Below are 22,135 nucleotides of genomic sequence, written 5' to 3' on the forward strand. Positions count from 1 at the left end.
ATTATCTTATTAGTCATTTCATAAGCTACCTTAGTCTCCGAAAGTCACCTTCCCCCGAGTCAGCAATGAGTATCAACAGCAGCATGCTAGAGCAAAGAAGGAGGTCAGCCAGGATTGAAAATATCCCAAACATCCATCCAACACTGCATTTTTTTTCACAGACACTTTATACTTTTAAAGCTAAATGCATGCGAACTGGCCCTGTCCTTGCATCTATAAATGGCCCAAGGGTACTAGACTGACAAGACGTTTTTTTAGGCCGATGCTTGTCGGAGCCACATCGGTTGTTCATTCTCTCTCACAAGTCACACCATGTAGATGAGATTTGCTCCTCCAGACCCTCTTTAAAAGGTTGTTGCTCTCCATAGGGATTGCTATTTTGATAAGATGCTTAGCTCATATGATGTGCTGTGAAATAAAGAAGAATATCTCAGCCTGCTGCAAAAACATTTCAGACAGGGATACAAATAATGCTGCCCTCTGTTTTTAAAAGGGATTGTTCTAGGGAAGTTTCACAGCTCAATTTATTTTTGATAATTTTTCATTTATTTTCGAAACATAGTAAATATTACAGATAAACAACTATTATGTTCCTTCAAATCAGTAATTCCGTGTATCATGTTTATATGATCACCTAAGAGCTCACTAATATGCAGCAGGCTGGGACACCCAGTTGAAGCATTTTAGGGCCTCTGGTAACACCTAAGGGCCATACAGGGGTGCCCACACCCTTGTGCCCATTCCTGGGGTGAACAGTATAAATACCAGTGCATTTGTACTGACGCCCATAAGAGGCCCCAGGTGAAACTAGCATTGGCAAAGGTCTTGCCTTTCTGACACACTGACTTTGCCAATACATAAAAAAAAACAAGAGGGAAACAAAGCGCAAGGACATGGACACTGCTGGCACACATGCTCTATCATGTATGTCCATAAATGCCTAAATATGAGCACAGGTGTCACTGGGCAAATGTAGGTCTACTGGGTGACGCAGGTACAATTTTCTTTTATTTGCTTTGAACAAAGATGACAGACAACACTTGAAACAGTAAATGTAAGAAAAAACTAAATTGTATTTGTACAAAAGAACTTCTTGGAAGGACCCTGTGGCAATTGGTAGCCTCCAAAATAGTACAAATATAAAAGAAGACTGCGAGAAGCAGTAAAGCAATGGAGGAGCAGACGAGGGAAGCGAGGGATTGAGGAAGTAAAGGAGGTACTCAAATCTGGGGAAGTAAAAAAACAAAAATATGCAGACTGGTAATGAGTCCGGGGAGCAACATGGAATACACGCTCGGGTTGGCATGTTGCTTGGAAAGAAGCAGCACAATAGGGAGAGAACTAGAAAAAATTTGCACTTTTATGGAGTGGTCAAAGACAAATAAAAAGTAATTCCCTGATTGTGAGCAGTGGAAGGGTACAAGTCATCCAATCAAAACAATTGTAAATACAAGTTATGCTTCATGGAGAAACACACAAACAGAAAGGAAAGTGATTAAATAAGGAGCAAGCAAATGAGGCTGGCAAGCAAGCCAAACACCAATAAGCAGTGGGCTAGGTGTAAGCCCACTGTACGTTTTTGGTATGGCTCACAAGAAGTCAATTGTGAACAGACAGCTACAAGCTGTCTGTTGACAAGACCTAAAGTGCACCTTGCAGGACAATGCTGATGATGGAGAAGGAGATGCAGAAATGGGGGCAATGTGACCAAATTTAGAAATCCTTTGACCATTACTCATGACAGCCAGACCATACCGATGACAGACCTCCCGCTATGTCCATCAGATTCCCACTAATTAAGTTATAGTGGTCACGGCCTTGCTTCTTGCTACTATTCCACCTACCTTGAAAACCAATTTGATCTTCTTAAAAAGGATTTCAGTGAGTACAGCACATAAAATTAAAGATTACTACACTGGTTATCTGAGTTAAAACATATTAACCTAAATTATGGAAGTCTTGCAAGCATGAACAAAATGGAAAACAAAATATTCAAATTAGAAATTTTATAAAGATGTTATAAAAGACAATAAAAGCAATAGCAGAGGCTATAAACATACCTTCATTTTCCCACAAGGAGATGATGTGCTCCCTGGCCGTGCTTGGTGTTAAATAACCTCGCTTGCCCAATTGTGTGTTGTCAATCGCTAAGGAAGAAATATTTAAACAGTTTGCTCAAATTTTCCATCTAATAAGCAGTCAGATTTATCAAAAGTAATGAAGAATGTTACCAGCGCTCGATTTCAGTACATCACACAGACCAAATATCAATTATGAATTATTTGCAATTTCCATGATATATGTGGCATATTTTCTACATAACCTCAAGGCTTCCTTAGACCTTTACGTCATTATTTTGTATTTTTACTTTTCCTACCCCTGTTTGAGGCTACTGTTTTGTAGCATTTGTCCATCAAAATAGTCACCTAGAACAATGGTTCACAACCTGTGGTCCCCTGGAGCCCTGGGGGTCCGCGAAGTCTCCTCAGGGGGTGCGCAACTGCTTAGAAAATTAAATAATATCAACAGATTAGGTCCCCAGCTTTCAATATTGACTCAGTGGGGGGTCCGCAGATTCCAATATTGATTCAGTGGAGGGTCCCTGGGTTCTAATAATGATATAGTGGGGGTCCACATAAGTAAAAAGGTTGGGGACCAATGACCTAGAAATATACTGTAATGACAACATACTGGTGGATAAACAATTATTTTTAAAAAATCACACTAGTACCTTCAATAGATCAACGAATTAGGCAACTGTGTCCAGGATACAGAACCAGAACCAGACAGCTGGATAGAATCATGTGATCATTCGTGTCTCTGTTTTAGGCACTGCGTGTCACTGTTTTTCATGGTCTGTGCACTTGATTTTTGCCATGGTTGGTCACCGTTTTTTCCACTGTGCGTCACTGCTCTCATTGTTTGTGCCCTAGTTTTTTGCCACTGTTTGGTACTGTGTTGCCATGGTTTGTCACTGTTTCACGACTCGTTTGTGTCCTATGTTTTGCCTCTATTGTGCATCATGCCTGCTGTGCCTTCCTGATCTTTTAGCACCTCCTCCACTTTACACCTGTTCCTCAAGCAGTTGCTGGCTCCCAGCCACGCCGATACACCCCTGAACGCCTTTCTCTTCCCAGGATCTTCTTAATGGAGGCCACAGCGCAGATGCATAGTGGACATGCCGTTAGCATGCAAAAGGTGCAAAAAAGGCAAGCCTGCCAGTGCCTGTTGAGGCCTTAACTGTGCCCAGCACCAGGAGCCCAGATTCTTCCTCAACAGATAACTTTCTCTACTATGTTCCTCCACACCCTCAACCCCGGCCACCGCTCACTCTATTGCTACCATGCCGCACCAAACAACACAGAAGGAGCCTTCACCTGCTCCTCCTGCTGCTTTACCTGCACACCCACACTCCTCACTCATCACTCCAACACCCACCACAAACGCACCAACAATCCCAGCACCCAACCTGCTCAAGCACACTAAAACCAGGCTCCATACACTCCATTCTGATGCATACACCTCAACAACTGCTCACCCATCAAACATACCACAGAGACTTGGTACCTATTGAACTACTCTGCTCTGGACATTCTTTAATTCACAGAATCATGGCTGCTCCAACATATGGCTCCAGACTTTGCCACAGGCATCCCCCCGCCAGATATAAGATCATCAGGCAAGACCACCAACACTGGACGTAGGAGGAATCACTATAATTTTCAAGGATACGATTTGCTGCACCACTACATGGACTTTGAGTCCAACTACATGAAGCACCTCACCTTCAAGCTGCATATCTCATTAAACTTCACCTTGTGCGCACCCTTGTTTACAGTCCCCCGAAGACCCTGTGCCAACTTCACCAACAACATTGTAGACTTCGTCAACCCTTAATCACCAACTCCAGTGCCTACATCCTCTTTGGAGAGCTCAGCTTTCACCTAGACGACTTCACAGACCCCAACTCAATTGCACTTATTGAAAGTCTTGAATTCACCCAACACGTATCCAAACTCACCGGTCACTCTGGACACTGTCGTCTCTTCATTCAACAATATCACAATCAACAAACCTACACCCTTCACTCAGACCAACCACCTGGACCAACTGGACAGTTTCAAATTCAACATCCCACAACAAAGAAGAAGAACAACCATCGTAGGCCTCCCTCGCAGATGGTGGAAAACAATAACAGGAAAAGACTGGGATTCAGCCCACTCCCAGAACCTCCTAGAGAACAGCGGCAACCTACCAAACAACAACAAAAACTTTAATCACTGAATCTCTACCTGCACTGGCACTCTGGCCCCTCAAAAACGTCTACGGTTTATTTTTATTTTTAAGGTTGAAAAAGCACCAGGGATTCTTTTTATATATAAACGTAAGATAGTAAAGGGTATAATTAAGCTAAACACAATGTTTGCTCTATAACTCAAGGTTATTTATTTCTTTTCTTTTTTGACTTGAGATGGATGTTTTTTGTTGGAGAATACTGAATCCTGTGGACTTGCTGTTCTGAATATTTTGATAATGATTGATTTGTGTGCCGTATTTAAGGCTCTTGCATTCTGGTAAAATACCATATATTTCATTATTATGGCTCTTCTACCCTTTAGAGTATTTTGCAATGTGTTGTTAGTGAATTAAGAAAAGATAAAATGCAAGGCTGTTACTGTTGAAGATATGTTAGGTACTAGGAGTGGGTAACATTAATTGATTTGTTTGCGGTAATGTATTGTAATTGGTATTTTTAGATTGCATTGAATGAATGGTTGATACGGTGTATATGGGAGATATTTGGAACAAAATAGAAATAGGTAAGTTGGTTGGATTGAAGGTAAGTTTTCTTATTTTTAAGGATATAAGTTTGATAGATAGAATAGATGTGGAATGTCTGATTTGTTTTATTTGGTTTAATTTTTTAGATTTAACTGCTTGGCAAGTAGGAATATGTAATAAGTGACGGGTTCAGAGGATATGATAGGGTAAGTATAGTTTGAAATTGTAAGTCAGCATAGGTGACAAGGTTGAATGTTTTGTATTCTGATTGAATTTTTGGTGATGTTTTAGGGACTCCCATCAGTTAGTCCTGAAGAAGACCCATTGTGGAGCAGTGATTTGGCCCAGGATATAAAGGGGTCTAAACGTCGGCGTATAGGTTTCAGTCTGGTTTGGTTTCTGCATAGGATATTAAAGAAGGACATAAAAAATATTTATATTCTTTGATGATTTGGAATGGACTCAATGCAATAAAAGAAGAACCAACCAACTGTTTTTATTCTTATGTAGTTTTTGGATTTATTGGGATATTTATTATTCTTTTTTCTTTTATTATCTATCATGAGCACTTTTTCCTCACACTGGTTTGTCCTTCCAGTTTTTTGATTATGAGATGGGTTGTTCCTATGGGATGTAATAGAAATATTTTTTTAATATGTATATGTAAATGAATAAACAGACTGTTGTATGTTCACCTATGTTGCTTTATGATATGTGTAAATAATTTCTGGTTTCCCCTTAAGGGCAGTGTTGTCTTTAATATTTAGTTTCCACCCAGCCCCTTGGGGTTTATGGGTCACCCTGTGTGGTCTATAAGTACTCTTAGAGCAGATACCGATCTGCGAAGGTTTTTTTTGCTTGATCATTGTTAATGGTCCTCAAGATTGAATAATATTTCCTTTTGTAATATGGCTTCAGACAGGGAGACCTTGTCATAGAGTGAAGACTATATAAATAGGTTGATTCAAGGTCAAACGGGTTTAGAATTCTTAGGAAATTCCCCGTCAGCCATCGATCTATCATTGAATGAGAAGATCAATAAACTAGAAAGGCTGGAGAAACAATCGGTACGCACTCGTCTACATGGACACTCGTTAACTAAACATTTACAATCCAATAACACCCCGAGGGGCCTACAAGTGAGAAATGAACCAGCAATCTTTGTAGACAACCCGAAATTTAAGGAAGGATTTAGTTTTGTAGCAAATAATTGCTCACGACATTGGATGGTATTGGGAGTGGAAACAGCACTAGAAGAGGTGCAAAAATTGATAAAGGAAATTACTGAATTGAAGAAGGAGATCATAGAGAACAAGGCTTTAGTTAATGCTAAAGAGGCACTTGATCGGCTTGACAGGAGTATGAAGGATTTTGATACTAACACTCAGATGTATAAACTTAATAAACTGGCGAGGGATATTAGTATTTAAGATAATAAACAGAATTATCCGTACTTATTGGAAGACTATTACAAGCAGGATACAAGAGGGAGATACTCCACGAGGGGTCGTAATAGACCCAGGAGATATGCTACCTTTTCTGAATCATCTGGTACAAGAGAAGGAGAGAGTGATACTGAGCAGCCCAGTACTAGCACAGCTCCACATATTCAGGAAGCCCAACAGGTGGATTTGAGCTCAGGCCCTTTTTTAGGCCCTATTCCATGGCCACAAACCAGGGGAGGGGGACGTCCATGGAACAGAGGCTTTCCCAGGGATCGAGGATGGGGCAGGGGTCGGCACAGGGGGAGGAGACAGGTACATTTCCAACAGGAGGAACATGGGGAAATACAAACACAGAGACAACATTACAGGTGGTAAAGGTATCAAATCCAGTAATTAATCTATCAACACACCGGTTGTCTGAAATGGAATGTCAAATTTTATCCAAGGGGTTATTCTTTGTTCCTACAAATTTACCTGACTCTTTCAATTTGAAGATGGAACTATATCAGTTTTTTCGTAAAATCAGATTGAGATATTTTTTCAATAAGACCTCATCATGTGCCTCTCCTTCGGTGACTGGTTTCAGGATACCTTCCACTTTTACACCTCCTGCCCATACAATGACACATAAGATCCTAGCCTTTGAACAGGTTGTTATGAGGGATACAATCAATCTGATCTCAAGAGGCAGATTTGTAAAATATAATACCACTGAAGCAGAAAAGGATGCCCTTTATAATTTTCAGAGCCAATAAAGACATAGTTATAAAGGCTGCGGACGAAGGGGGAGTACAAACTTTTCAGGATTATAAAGAGGAGATCCTATTGCAGTTGGCAGAGGTAGGAAGTTATGTGACACTGGATCGGAACCCAAAAAGAGTCACCGATGGGGGCTTAACTAAAGGTTTCCTGTCGGAATTAGAATATGACTTTTTGAATAAGAAGAGTCCCCGGATCCCCACCATCTATACTCTTCCCAAAGTACATAAGGATCCGTTGAGACCCCCTGGTCGTCCCATTATATCGGGATGCGGTTCAATTTTGGAACCGGTTTGTAAATATGTTGATTTTTTTCTTAAACCTTTGGTGAATGAGACAAAAGCATACATAAGGGACACTATGGAAGCTATTACAATGATTGATGACCTAGATTTTAGATGTGAGACAACTTTTGGTAACAATGGATATTGTCTCATTATACACTAATATTCCCCAGGGACAGGCGTTACAGGCTATGACAGAAGTACTTGATAGAAGAGTTCAACCTACACAAGTACCCACAAGTTTCATAATTGAATTGTTAGAAATCGCAATGGTTAAGAATTTTTTCTATTTCCAGGGTTATTACTATTTCCAAACAAAAGGAGTTGCAATGGGAGCCACCTTTGCCCCAGATGTAGCTATTCTGTTTATGGATGCCTTTGAAAAGCGATACATTTTTGATGAATCTTTCCCCTATTTTGCCAACATAACAACGTGGAAAAGATACATTGATGATGTGATGATGATTTGGACAGGTTCTGAGAAAGATCTACTGGACTTTCATAATTGGTTGAATAATAGATCTAATGACATTCAATTTACTATCAAATACAGTTCTTTTGAAATTGACTTTTTGGATTTAACTATTAAAGTGGAGGAACAACATTTATATACCACTCTATATAGAAAACAAAGTGAGAAGAATTCTTTATTACAGATTCGAGTCACCATCCACAAAATCTGCGGGATAATTTACCTTATGGTCAATTCCTCCGAATTTGGAGGAATTGTTCCCGAAAACAGGATTATTTTTTGGAATCCGATGATTTGGTAAATCGTCTTGTGATACGTGGATATCCGAGAAGTCTAGTCAAAAAGGCACGCAAAAGAGCATGGTTTTGTCACAGAGAAAACCTTTTGATACCAAAGCAAAGGTCTGAGAGTGAGAATGCTAGATTAATTTGTGTTACGACTTATTGCACTAGAAGTACAGAAATAAGAAAGATCATTAATCAGTACTGGAATATGATTTCAGATGATCTTGAGATAGATGATCCACCTAGGTATGCATTTAAGAGGGGTAAAAATATCAAGGAGTGGGTGGTTAGCTCTTTGTTATTTGAACCCACTAAACCCTCTCTGATATCAATGTTGAATCTACCAAGAATTGTGGGCCACTACAAATGTGGATCTTGTAAGGCATGTTTACAGTGTATGGAGATGAAAACGTTCAATTATAAAAATGTTTCTGTGACTTTGAAAGAGCATACGAATTGCAATAGTAGTAATGTAATCTACATCATTAAATGTCCCTGTGAAATGCTGTATGTGGGTCAGACTAAACAGAAAGTTAAGGCACGGATTCTGCAACATTGCAGCCGTATTAGATGTAAAACATCAGGAGCACCCTTAGTGGACCATTTTACTGCATTGAACCATCCCACTGATTCTTTACAATGGACGGTGATTGAGAAAATCAATCACAATTCTCGAGGAGGTCATTTAACAAGGGCTTTGAATCTAAGAGAATGTAAATGGATCCATTCTTTGACTTCAGTGGAGAATGGTTTGAATGAGTATGAGGACATTTCCAGACAAACGGCTAATTTGGCCAATGGTTGAATTTGCTGCAGAATATATTCGAATTTTGAATGTTATTCTGAAATGAGCAGTATTTTGAATACTGTGGTTTTGAATAAGATATGTTTCATGTAAATTGTTGGGAAATATGTTGACAGATTCCCATTAAGAACGGGGTCTGGTAGTAACGTACTTATAAGTGTGGTTTGTTTTGATAATAATATTTCCACACATAATAATTTTAACATGATTGTTAAGAATGTTTGAATTTTGAGGTGGGACCAATGTTTTGAACACTGTGTTGATGAATAAGACTGGTTTCATCTGTAACGCGGGGAATATGTTGAGAGATTTTGGATGACAATATTGAAATACTGTGGTGTGAGATATAGTGGGGAATGTTGTGTCCGGCTATTTCTGAACTGGGTTGTGGAAATAAATGTGCCTGGCTAAGGTTTATATTAGATTTGGTATACATGATAGGTTTTGGAATAAACAGCGCTTGAGTTTCTTTTGTGAAGGATGGTTGATGTGTTTTATTTTGAAAACGTGTTTGTAATAACAGTGTTTGAGATTTATTAAGAAATGACACATTCGATTAATATGTAATTGGGTGTTGGGCTATGAAAGAGGACGAGCATTGTTGGCGGCTGTTCGCGGCTCATAAAGTGTATTGGGAGCGTGTGTCGTGTTCTTGAGGTGAGAAGGCTCCGTTTTTGCACACAGAGGTTTTTCCCTTGAGACCACATAGAACGGCGAGTGGATGTCTGGTTTTATATATATAGCATTGCATGGGGGACGCGCCGTTTCTCTTTAAAGTTTGAGAGCAGCAAGTGGAGCTGTTGAGATTCCGGGAGATTGCACTACCGATGATAACTGGAAACCAGGGTGGATTAATTGACCCAATTATCATCAGAGGCAGCCCGCAGCTGTCTTGTGTTTTACAGGGAGGTTACGTGAAGTACGAAACTTAGGAAACTATAGAAGCGCGTATTTTGAGACGCCGCGGTTTGCTCATGAAGTGATCGGTTATACGAGGGCATACACACGTACAAAGGTATAGTTTACTGTGACTGAATTAGAATATGGGTGTTTCGTGTGTTTGTTCAAGACGGTTTCTTTTTCTTTTTAAGGTTGAAAAAGCACGAGGGATTCTTTTTATATATAAATGTAAGATAGTATTGGGTATAATTAAGCTAAACACAATGTTTGCTGTATAACTTGAGGTTATTTATTTATTTTCTTTTTTGACTTGAGATGGAGGTTTTTTGTTGGAGAATGCTGAATCTTGTGGACTTGCTGTTCTGAATATTTTGATAATGATTGATTCATGTGCCGTATTTAAAGGGTAGAAGAGCCACAATAATGAAATATATGGTATCTTACCAGAATGCAAGAGCCTTAGAGTATTTTGCAATGTGTTGTTGGTGAATTAAGAAAAGATAAAATGCAAGGCTGTTACTGTTGAAGATATGATAGGATACTTGAAGTGGGTAACATTAATTGATTTGTTTGCGGTAATGTATTGTAATTGGTATTTTTAGATTGCATTGAATTATTGGTTGATACGGTGTATATGGGAGATATTTGGAACAAAATAGAAATAGGTAAGTTGGTTGGATTAAAGGTAAGTTTTCTTATTTTTAAGGATATAAGTTTGATAGATAGAATAGATGTGGAATGTCTGATTTGTTTTATTTGGTTTAATTTTTTAGATTTAACTGCTTGGCAAGTAGGAATACGTAATAAGTGACGGGTTTAGAGGATATGATAGGGTAAGTATAGTTTGAAATTGTAAGTCAGCATAGGTGACAAGGTTGAATGTCTTGTATTCCGATTTAATTTTTGGTGATGTTTTAGGGACTCCCATCAGTTAGTCCTGAAGAAGACCCATTGTGGAGCACTGATTTGGCCCAGGATATAAAGGGGTCGAAACGTCGGCGTATAGGTTTCAGTCTGGATTGGTTTCTGCATAGGATATTAAAGAAGGACATAAAAAAATAAAAAAAGAGATTTATATTCTTTGATGATTTGGAATGGACTCAATGCAGTAAAAGAAGAAGCAACCGACTGTTTTTATTCTTATGTGGTTTTTGGATTTATTGGGATATTTATTATCCTTTTTTCTTTTATTATCTATCACAAGCACTTTTTCCTCACACTGGTTTGTCCTTCCGTTTTTTTGATTAGGAGATGGGTTGTTCCTATGGGATGTATATAGAAATATATTTTTAATATGTATATGTAAATGAATAAATAGACTGTTGTATGTTCACCTATGTTGCCTTATGATATGTGTAAATAATTTCTGGTTTCCCCTTAAGGGCAATGTTGCCCTCAAAAACAAAGCCAACCTCCAAGAACATGCACCCAGGCCAGCTGGGGCATAAAAGAACTCAGAATGAACAAGCGGCACTGCAAACAGCTAGAAAGGAGGTGGAAACAAGTCAGTCCTGAGGCACAACCACCAGCAAATTTGGGAAATCAAACAAAAGGCCTTAGTAGAGCGCATCAACAACAGTTCCAACTGTAGCAATAAGATCTTCTCAGTTATCAAGTACTTCACCACTCATACAGCCACCATCTCAAGAACTGTGCAACAACCTCTCAGACTTTTACAGCTGCAAAATCATAGCCATATACAGGCCTCGAAAAATCATAAAAATGTTACCAGACCTTCAGGACTAGTGAATTGAATAATCCACTCTATAGTCCGGGCCCCCTGGAGGTCCGTAAAGCCTATTCAGGGTGTCCGTGACTGCTTAGAAAATTAAATAATACTAACACATTAATAAAGTGTATATAAATAAAGTGGCTAAATGTACAACTGAAAATGTAAAAATGTACTCTAAAATGTCAAGGAATTTGAAATTAGGGCTAAAAATTAAATTAGCACCCTCAGATTCATTTGTGGGAGCACTGCAGGTGAAAAACAGAATGTAGTATGGAGAATGTGTGGCTTCAATTGAAATTTAGAAAAGCTCCAACCATCCTATTAAAATTGTTATTTTATTTGTTTGCATATTAAATATAATGTGTTATCATATGGTATGTGTTTGATGGAGTGCTTGTTTGTGTATTTTTTCCTCATCTATACTGTACTTCATAAAAGCAGGAGTCCCTCAAGGTTCTCTCATCGCACCCATGCTTTTTGAGCATCTACATGAAATCATTACTAGCAGTGATCAATGATTTTCAGGTCACATGATATCACTATGCAGATTACACACAGATACTTCCTACAAACATACAAGTTCATCATTTCTTCTGTACAAAAAAACCTGGTTTGGTTTAATAGACTAAACTTTTGATCCATGGATCATAATAATCTAGCCCACGTAAAGAGTACACATGATCCCTGCATTCCTCTTAGATCACTATAAGCATTTTCAACAGGACGGGGTAGACATTTTTCTCAGTTTATGTTTGAAAACGTACTTTTAATAATTATATTACTAAAACATGATGCAGTAACACACTGTCATTTACAAACACCACATTTTCCGTTGAAATGGCCACAAATATTCCCACTAACATGCAGCTTTACGTTTAAAACTGTATAGAGTATAAACAATATGTTGAAACTGGGTTCCAGCCAAAATATTTATCATTTGCACATCACTAAGTAAAGTATTCTGATCTGTTTTCATCCTATTAAAATCTTTTTTCATCCAACAAATACAAAAATGTGCGTTCAGTTACTAAAATGCATTTTGAAATGTTTGCAAAGTTAATTTACAAGCTTTTAAAATGTTGTGGGTTATAAAAAAAACTGACATCCCACAGCCTTTGGTTTTGCATGGGTTGTCACAAAGGTCACTTTACAAAATCTTCAAATTTTGCAGTCAGAAAAAGAAAAGTAAACACCAATGTCCAGGATAAAGTAAGCAGGAAATTGTGAGAAGAAAGAAACTGACATTTTACTTCTGTATCTGAACTAGAGCAAATTTCGTAAGATAAAAACAAGATTTAAAGGTTTCTTTACTGATCATTTACTTTTTGACTGAACAGAAAACATGTTCTTTGTCAGCGTGCCAGAACAGACCAGGAGGCCCTCAAAATAGCCTGTCCTGATAAAATTAAACTCGTCAAAGTAAGTAGGCAATTAGTTTTCTTAAGGCCTGATATAAAACAACTTCAACTGTCAACCTGACCCCTGCAACCTCCCAGTCAGCCTGCAGATCTCAGATGAAGAACACATCTTGACCTCATGAGACACCATCACTACAAACAAAACCACCATAATCATGAAGACTATCCACTCCAGGGCCTTTTCAGACGAAGGAGTCTACTCTATCCCCACATCTTCAAAAAAAAATCCACCCCTATCAGCGCAGCCCTCACCCAGATCCTCAACATCTCAAATAAGACAGCAGCATTCCCGAACGCCTGCAGCTGTCAACGTTCGCCTGTAGAAGCCCACAGCACACCTGGCCAAACACACAAACTACAGAAGGATCTCTCTCCTACCATAACCAGCCAAAGTCCTAGAAAAGGAAATCAACAAACCCCTCGCCGACCACCTTGCCAACCGACAGCTTCTCGACACTACACAGTCAGGCTTTAGACCCAACCACAATACAGAGGATGCCCCGATCACAGCAACAGATGACATACAGAGAATCCTAGTCAGATTAGAAACGACAGCTTTCATTCTACTAGACCTCTCATCAACCTTCAGCAAAGTCTCCCACCCATCCTGATCAGACAGCTGCATGAGACGGACATTCCAGGACAGACCCTCCGATAGATTCTAACTGGAAGAACCCAACCAGTAAACCTGGCATCTTACTTTTCAGAAGCCCGAGAACTCATCTACAGAGTACCTCACTGCTCCTCCCTTAACCCACCCTTTTTCAACATTTACATGACCACTCTTGCCGACATCATTTGCCCACACATCAACTTCCTATTCTACTGGGATGACATAAAACTCATACTGTCCCTCTCTGACCAATCCCCCAGCACAAGAAACAACTTCACCACATGCACGATGGAAGTGTCCACCTAGATGAAGTCCAAATGTCTCAAGCTGTACGCCGACAAGACAGAAGTGGTGATCTTCAGAAAAGATGCCTTGCCCTGGGACACCATTTCGTGGCCTAAGGACCTTGGACCCACACCCAACCGGCAAGTGAGGAACCTCACAATCGTCAATGACAACACCCAAGTCAACATGTCCATAACAACCTGTTTCCATTCCCTGTGGATGTTGAGAAAGTTCTAAAAGTGCCTACCGAACAGAACCAGAAAAACCGTCACACAAGCCCTCATCATCGGCAGGTTGGACTATGGTAACTCCCTCTACATTAACAGACAATAGACCATCCAGAACACAGCAGCCAGACTTGCCGTCAACCTCCCACACTGATCTCACATCACACCACACCACACCACACCTGCAGAAGCTTCACTGACTCCTGATACACAAGCCAACGAGCGTGCACACTTCCAGCATCTCGTCCACACAAAGCCCTACAATAACTAGGCCCCAGCCTACTTCAACAGAATACATTTCCACCAACCCCCCCACCACATCATGATCAACAGACTCCACCATATCGGGATTCAAGGAAACGCCCTCAAATGGACTGTCTCATAATTTACCGGCTGAACCCAAAGGATCAGTCTCCCACTGTTCTCCTCAGAGCCCGAGAGGATCACCTGTGGAGTCCCCCAAGGATCATCCCTCAGTCCGACCCTCTTAAACACCTACATGACCCCTACCACAGGCCGTCACCGTCAGATCACACAGACTCAACATGATCTCCTACGGTGAAGACACACAGCTCATCCTCCGACTGTCCGAAGATCCCTCCACCCAAAAAGCTAACTTCCACAGATGCATGATGGATGTAAAGGACTGGATTAAGGACAACTGTATCAATCTCAACATTGAAAAAACAGAAGTCCTTATCTTTGGGAACAACACCTCACCAGGGACTGACACGTGGTGGCCTGCAGAGCTCAGCACACCTCCTGTCCTCAACAGCCCACGCCGGCAACCTCTGCATCATCCTGGATAGCAAACGATCCATGAAGAAACAAGTCAACACAGTCTCATTGGCCTGCTTCCACACCCTTTGTATGCTCCACAAGATTTTCAGGTGGCTCCCAGGAGACACCAGAAGGACTGTCATGCAGGCCTCCATCACCAGCAGACTGCACTACGGAAACACTCTACGTAGGAATCACAGTATGCCTCCTTAAGAGACTCCAGACACTACAGAACTCAGCAGCAAAACTCGTACTTGGCTCCCCAGAAAGACCCACATCACACCCCATCGCAAAAAACTACACTGGTTGCCAATTTGGAAGAGATGTCAGTTCAAGATGCTGACCCACGCCTACAAGGCCAAGCACAATGAAGGACTAGCATACATCAACAAATGCCTAACCTTCCACCAACCGACCAGACACCTCCGATCAGCTTCCCTCTCCTCGCAGCCACCCCACAGATGCGTCAAGCCAACAACGAAGGATGCTGCTCCTCGCACCTGGCACCCAAGACTTGGAACAGCCTCCCCTTACCCCTCAGGAAAGCACCATCACTCCAGCAATTCAGAAGAGAACTAAAAACCTGGATGTTCAAATGATCATTCCTCCACACAGCAGAATACAGCTCCAGCGCCTCGAGGCCCTCACGGGTGATTTGCCACGCTCTATATATGTTTGATTGATTGATTCCATAGAAAGTTAAAAGAAGCAAACATAATTGCACGTAAGCTAAACAAAAAATATGAAAAATGTACAACTTGGCAAAAACGGATCATACTCAAATGTATGCAGTATTTAGAGGTGGTGCCTAAGTTCCTATGAACCAAGTTATATTTAGAAAAAGGCCCTTCTCAGAGGAAAAAATCTCCTAGTGTAGTGGGTCCAAAGGCTTCACCCGACAAGGGCACCACAAGGCCAGACAGGTTTCTTGGGTGGATGTCTGAAGAAGAACAGGGCTGCAAAGGTACACAACCTGGGGATCAACATATTAGCTAGTAAAGTTGCTGGATTACTTGTATGATAATATTCTCCATCGCATATAAAACTGATTCAGTCACAGCCTGAGCCCTGATAAGTTCCAGCTGGTCTAGGAACTACTTTAACACACCTCTGAATGGGATTCCCTTTAACCATAAGGGGCGTTTTAAATGTGTGCTGCAACCTAAGCTATACATCATTGATATTCATTGTTTGAAGTGAATATTTCAAGTCCACAAGAACATTTAACACACCATATAAATAATAGGGTAGGACGATGTCTGGTGGGCTGAAAATGTGCAAGAGTATACCGTGCATTCTAAATCGCATTTGCAGTACTCCTTCTTAAGTGTTTACCAATGCCATGGCAAACTTTTCCTCGATCTAGGAATCAGACATTTCACAGGGCTCTACTATCCAACTGTGTCTTCATTACTTAGTAGGAGATAGAATCTAAAAACGAGACTGTGCTAGCCCAGTGGAGGAGTAACATTAAACTTGATAACTTGATTACTTTGATTCCAGTTCTGACCCTTTCTTTTTTTTCTAATTGTTTTATTTATTGTTTTTTCAACAAAAGCTATATACCCACTTATATACATTCACTAGAAAAAGCAAAAGGTCAAAGTGAAGTTATGGTTAGCTTTAGATATAAGACCTCAACATATATTTTAAAACACTCAAACTCACTTACAAAATTTACACACCACAATCAATGCTGATGAACACACCTTATTGTTCCCGACACAACTACAAATGTAAGGAAAATGTTACTTATCCTGTAACCATCTGTCCATAGCGTGTAGCGATGTAGACTCACATGTGTTTCTTACTCCTGCCATCTAGTGTTGGCCCCGGATGTTTGGAAGTTGTTTTTTTTCAAAGATGTTTTCAGTCACAAGACTTGTTGAGGCTCCTACCTTGGTCTACAATACACCCCAGCTCAGAATATGTTCTCACACAATGGGTGAGTAATGGAAGTGGAGTGTAAGTGTCTAAGACAAGGGTACTGTGCATTGTGAAAGGTATGATGAGAAGAAAAGAGTAAAAGCAACTGTGATCATTGCTGACTTCCTGGGTGGATGATGAGCTCAAATGAATCTGCAGTAATACACGCTATGAACAGATGGTTACAGGGTAAATTACATTTTCTGTTTGTAGCATCTGTGGCTGTAGCTACATATGCTTTGCACAGACCGTAAAGCAGTTTTCCCGCCAAAGAGGTGTTAGCAGACAGAGGATGAATAGTTCTTAACACTGTCTGACCAACTAAAGCCCGATGAGTGGCTTATATATTAGCACAGTAGCGTTTTATGAATGTGTGTGCAGTTCATCAAATTACAGCTTTACAGATGTCTGCTGAAGGGTTGTTACATAGAAATCCAATGGTGGTTCCCTTTTTCCACATGAAATGTGCTCTAGGAGGTGCATCTAATGTGCACTTACTTTTGGCATAACAAGTTCGAAATCATTTAACAATCCATCCCGCAATTCCTACTTTGGAGATGGGGATCCCATGCGAGTCTTTGTAAAGGCTACAAAGATTTGTTTTGTTTTATGGAAGGACTTGGCCCTGTCAATGTAATACACAAGCTCCCTTTTCATACCTAATGTGTGGAAAGCTGTTTTTAGTACTGAGTCTGTGGGCAGAAAGAAGATGGGCAAGTTAATAGTTTGATTAACGTAAAACAGTGACACCATCTTTGGCAGTAATTTGTGATTGTCTTTGACACCATCTTTGGCAACTGACCACCCTTGTTAAAGCCTGTAACTCACTGATGAGTACAAGGGAGGTGGCTGCTATTAAGAAGGATAAATTCCATGACAAAAACCAGAGACATCAGAAGTGCAGTGGTTCAAAAGGTGGGCCCATGAGCCATACTAGAACTACATTTAAGTTTAAACAAAGGCTCGGGGTGTTTTAGGAGGTTTAGCTCTAAGTAAGGCCTTCCACGAAAGCATTAACAACAGGGATTTTGAAAAAGGAAGTGTGTTTCCCTGCTCTGCATGTATGCTGCGACCGCAGCCAAATGGAGATGAATGGAAGTGTATACTAACCCAGCCTTTTGGAGATGTCTGGCTTTAGCACTCTGCGCACTTTACCACTGCTAACCAGTGCTAAAGTGCATATGCTCTCTCCCTTAAACATGGTAACATTGGGTGCATTCCAAATTGGCATATTTAATTTACTTGTAAGTACCTAGTAAAGTGCACTACATGTGCCTGTAAAGTGAATGCTACCAGTGGGCGTGCAGCACTAATTGTGCCACCCAAATAAGTAGCCTCTTAACCATGTATCAGGCCTGCTATCGCACTTTGACTTGGCATTTAAAAGTACTTTCCAAGCTTAAACTCCCCTTTTTCTACATTTAAGTCACCCCAAGGTAGGCCCTGGGTAACCCATAGGGCAGAGTGCTATGTAGGTAAAAGGCAGGACATGACATATTTGTTTTATATGTCCTGGTATTTGAAAACTCATAAATTCGTTTTCCACTACTGTGAGGCCTGCTCCTTTCATGAACTAGCTTTAGCGCTGCCCTCGTATACCTTTTGAGTGGTAGATTCTGATCAGAAAGGGGTAACCAGGTCATATTTAGTATGGCCAAAATGGTAACAGAAAATCCTGCTTGTTGGTGGGGTTGGATTTAATATTACTATTTTAGAAATCCCACTTTTAGAAAGTGAGCATTTCTCTCCACTTAAAACCATCTGTGCCTTATAGTCGGTCACCAATCAACGTCTGGTCTGTGCTGGTTGACAGCTCCCTTGTGCATTTCACCCAGACAACCTCAAACACAGGACACTCAGTCATACCTGCTTTCATCTGCATATTGAATGGGTGTTCCTGGGCTGGCGGGCCTGACACTCACATTTCAAAGGCCAGTGGCCTCACACAGTGAACTGCTAAACACCCTACTGGGACCACGGCAGACAGGACTGAACTGAAAGGGGAACTTGTGCACCTCAAAAACACTCTTTGAAGTCTCCCCCACTTCAAAGGCATTTTTGAGTATATAAACTGGGTCTCGACCCCAGCAACTCAGACACTTCTGGACCTACACCTGCACCCTGTCAGAGGAGCTGCCTGGTTGCCCAAAGGACTCATCTGAACTGCTTTGCAGAGAAGGACTGCTGGCCTGCTGTTGCCCTGCTGGCCTCTGACTTTGGTGAGACGGACTCTGCCTTCCCCAAAAGTGCTCTCCAAGGGCTTGGATTGAGCTTGCCTCCTGTTTTCTGACGTCTCAGGGCCAAAAAAGACTTAGGGGGTCATTCCAATATTGGGGTGCGGCGGGCGCCGCCCGCCAAGCGGAAACCGCCAATTGGCCGCTTTGCGGTCAAAAGACCGCGGAGGCCATTCAGACTTTCCCGCCAAGGGAGCGCCCGCCAGCCCAGCGGGAAAGGCCCTGCAACACAGAAGCCGGCTCCGAATGGAGCCGGCGGTGTTGCAGGGGTGCGACGGGTGCAGTTGCACCCGTCGCGATTTTCACTGTCTGCTATGCAGACAGTGAAAATTATGCTGGGGCCCTGTTAGGGGTCCCCTGCACTGCCCATGCCAGTGGCATGGGCAGTGCAGGAGCCCCCAGGGGCCCCACGACACCCGTTCCCGCCATCCTGTTTCTGGTGGTGAAAACCGCCAGAAACAGGCTGGCGGGAAGGGGGTCGGAATCCCCATGGCGTTGGCGGTGCTTCCGTGGACAGCAACCCTGGAGGTCTATGACCGCCAGGGTTGGAATGAGGCCCTTAATCTCTTCAGGAAACTCCTTGTGCGTCAAAAATGGCGAAGCTGGCATTGCGACAGAGAAATCGCCGCACAGCCGACCGGAAAAACACAGCCCCGAGTTCTTGACTGGAAATTCGACGCAGCGCCTGCCTTGTGACGGAAAGTTCGATACATCGCCTACTGGATCGACGCAGCGCCCGTGCCTTCTCCCAGTGCTTCAAGGATTTTCCCTGCATCATCCCCGGGAGTCAAAATATCCCCGCACAGCAGTGAGGAACTAAGACTGCGTGCCAAAAAATGAAACAAACCCCTTGCAGCGTGGAAAGATACCATGCATCGTCTGTGCTACATTGGAAAATTCGACTTAGCACCCTATTTTTCCACACATGTCCTCCTCTGCGGTCTCCGTGCGTCGTGTACCAGGTACTGTGTTTAACAAAGAGACAACTGTTTATTTCTAAGGTTTAAGACTCTTTTAAAAGTGATAATTCAACTTGTGCTTATTGGATTTTTGTTGTTTTAACCTTATTTTCTTGAGATAAATATCTATTTTTCTAAACTTGTGTGGTGTATTTTTGTGGAGTTTTCACTGTGCTACTGCATGATTTATTGCACAAATACTTTTCACATTGCCTTCTAAGTTAAGCCTGACTGCTCAGTGCCATGCTACCGGAGGGTGAGCACAGGATAATTTGGATTGTGTGTGACTTACCTTGACTAGGACTGTGGTCCCTACTTGGACAAGGGTGTATACCTCTGCCAACTAGAGACCACATTTCTAACAGGAGACTTGTCGCTACATACAGTGATGAGCCAAACATCATTCTTGACAGTGCCAGAGAGTTTTCTTGCGGCAAAGGCTGGACAGGGGCTACCGGGGACCAGTTGTTCTATGGCGATAGACAGAGTTTGCACATTTCATGGTGGAAGGTGTGGGTGCTGATCGCAGTACAGTGATCAAGGTGCTTGACCATCAGTGAAAACCCTCTGACCGGGTGTAAAATGAGCGGCCATTGTTATGAAGTCACTAGGATGGAGACCTCGAAGGCTGCTCCCAAAGAGTCTGATGAAGAACCTGTTGGTCCCAGAGCTGGCAGATGAATGTTCAAAGCCAATGGCAGAAGAAAACAATCTGAGGTAGAGCTGTTGTCTTAGTGCATTCTGGACCAAGGAAAAAGTCACAAGAAGCAGCATGACACAAAATGTCTTTGAATCTTTGAAGACATCCGTACCCAACAATAGATGACAGTAGCATGCACATCATTTGTATCTACAGCCACACATGCAACAAATATAACCTTGGACTTTGAAAGAGACAGCTATGAATGCAGTATTATTTACTAGTTTGACCATGTGTTAATTATTTGTGGGCAGCAAGGTTGACTTAGCGCTGATTTAATCTCTTAGCTAAGTCCCTTGCAGGTCATAGAAAGCACTAGCTTGTCCTGTAACACTTGGAGCCAAACCATTTTTGCTGCTAAGAGTCAGACCTTCACTTGCAAATCCCCAAAGCATAGGAGGCAGTCTGAATTGCCATTAGCACCCCTCAGCGATAAGATCAACATAAATAAGGGAGCAGTTTCTACATGTGTGTTATTTTGGAGCTTTCTGTACGTTTATTTCCCAGTTTAAAAAAAAAAGAAATGAAAGACAATGGTGCACCCCTCACAGATATGGAGGCCCAAAATAGTCATAGGTCTTTCTTAGATATCAAGAGCTTAAATATGGCAATCACATGGAGGGACACATAAAAAAATCAAACTCCCTTACTGTCCATCTGCTGAAGCCCTCCTTTCAGATTCTTCTGTGATTTTTGGACAGTAGCTGGATATGTGATGGTTAATTTGCTGTTGTGTTCTTTTCTTACAACAGATCTTCCACTCCTGACAAATAAAAAAGGAAAGGAAAACGTTAAGAGTATTCTACAATATTAATAGACCAGTGCCTTCTCTAATTAGCATCACTTTCAGCATGTTAACTGGCACACTGAACCACATTACCAACTTTATCTGTATTCATTCTGGAGCTGGTGCTCATTATTTGAGTTGAGATCACCAATCATATTTTTCAGGGTCTTTAACAGCTGTCAAACAGATCTACTGCTTTACACAGACCGAGCTTTGGGGAAGCCCCTGATAACCGATGCCTTTTTTGGAACAGCCTCTTTCAGCCATTGGCTTAAGACTTTGTCAACCACTTCTTGGTTTGGCTCAATGAAGCATTCATCTTGCACTTTATACTATTGGTTGTTCGACTGTATCATTCTGCCTCTAACTAAGTGCTTGCAATGAATTGCATGAGATACTGCTTTACAGCTGTAGCCCCATCTGTTCTCTCCTGCTGCCTGTAATGCGCTCGATATGCATGCACTGGCACATTTACATCCAGACCTGTTGGTTTTGCCACTACTTAGCTTTTAGAAACTAAGCAAGAGACTCAGAGAAGAAAGAAGGAGATGAGCTAATATCAACATAATTGCCTCAAGCCTCACTTTCTCGCCCTATTTGAGGGTACATCTAGGATTCCAAGTGCATCTGATTTCTGGGTCTATTTGTGCAGTATAATCAAGTTATTGTGGCCATTTCCGTGGCTTTCTCAGGCGAAACAAGTACTGAAGTCATCCTGACCAGAGTTGTGTGGCAAATCACTG

The 22,135-nt window shown here is 41.5% G+C and overlaps 1 protein-coding gene across 1 annotated transcript in view; it reads right to left on the reverse strand.

Moving 5' to 3' along the window:
• The window catches only part of POLR1A (RNA polymerase I subunit A), a 361,957-nt gene that overhangs the window by 306,795 nt on the left and 33,027 nt on the right, over positions 1–22,135 (reverse strand). The window contains exons 6-7 of the mRNA XM_069204279.1: positions 21,256–21,368; positions 2,061–2,147 (exon numbers count right to left, since the gene is read on the reverse strand). Coding sequence (XP_069060380.1) covers positions 2,061–2,147; positions 21,256–21,368 — 200 coding nt within the window. The remainder of the gene's footprint in view (positions 1–2,060; positions 2,148–21,255; positions 21,369–22,135) is intronic.

The sequence above is a fragment of the Pleurodeles waltl genome, chromosome 1_2 (genome assembly GCF_031143425.1).
Source record: "Pleurodeles waltl isolate 20211129_DDA chromosome 1_2, aPleWal1.hap1.20221129, whole genome shotgun sequence".
Lineage (NCBI taxonomy): Eukaryota > Metazoa > Chordata > Amphibia > Caudata > Salamandridae > Pleurodeles > Pleurodeles waltl.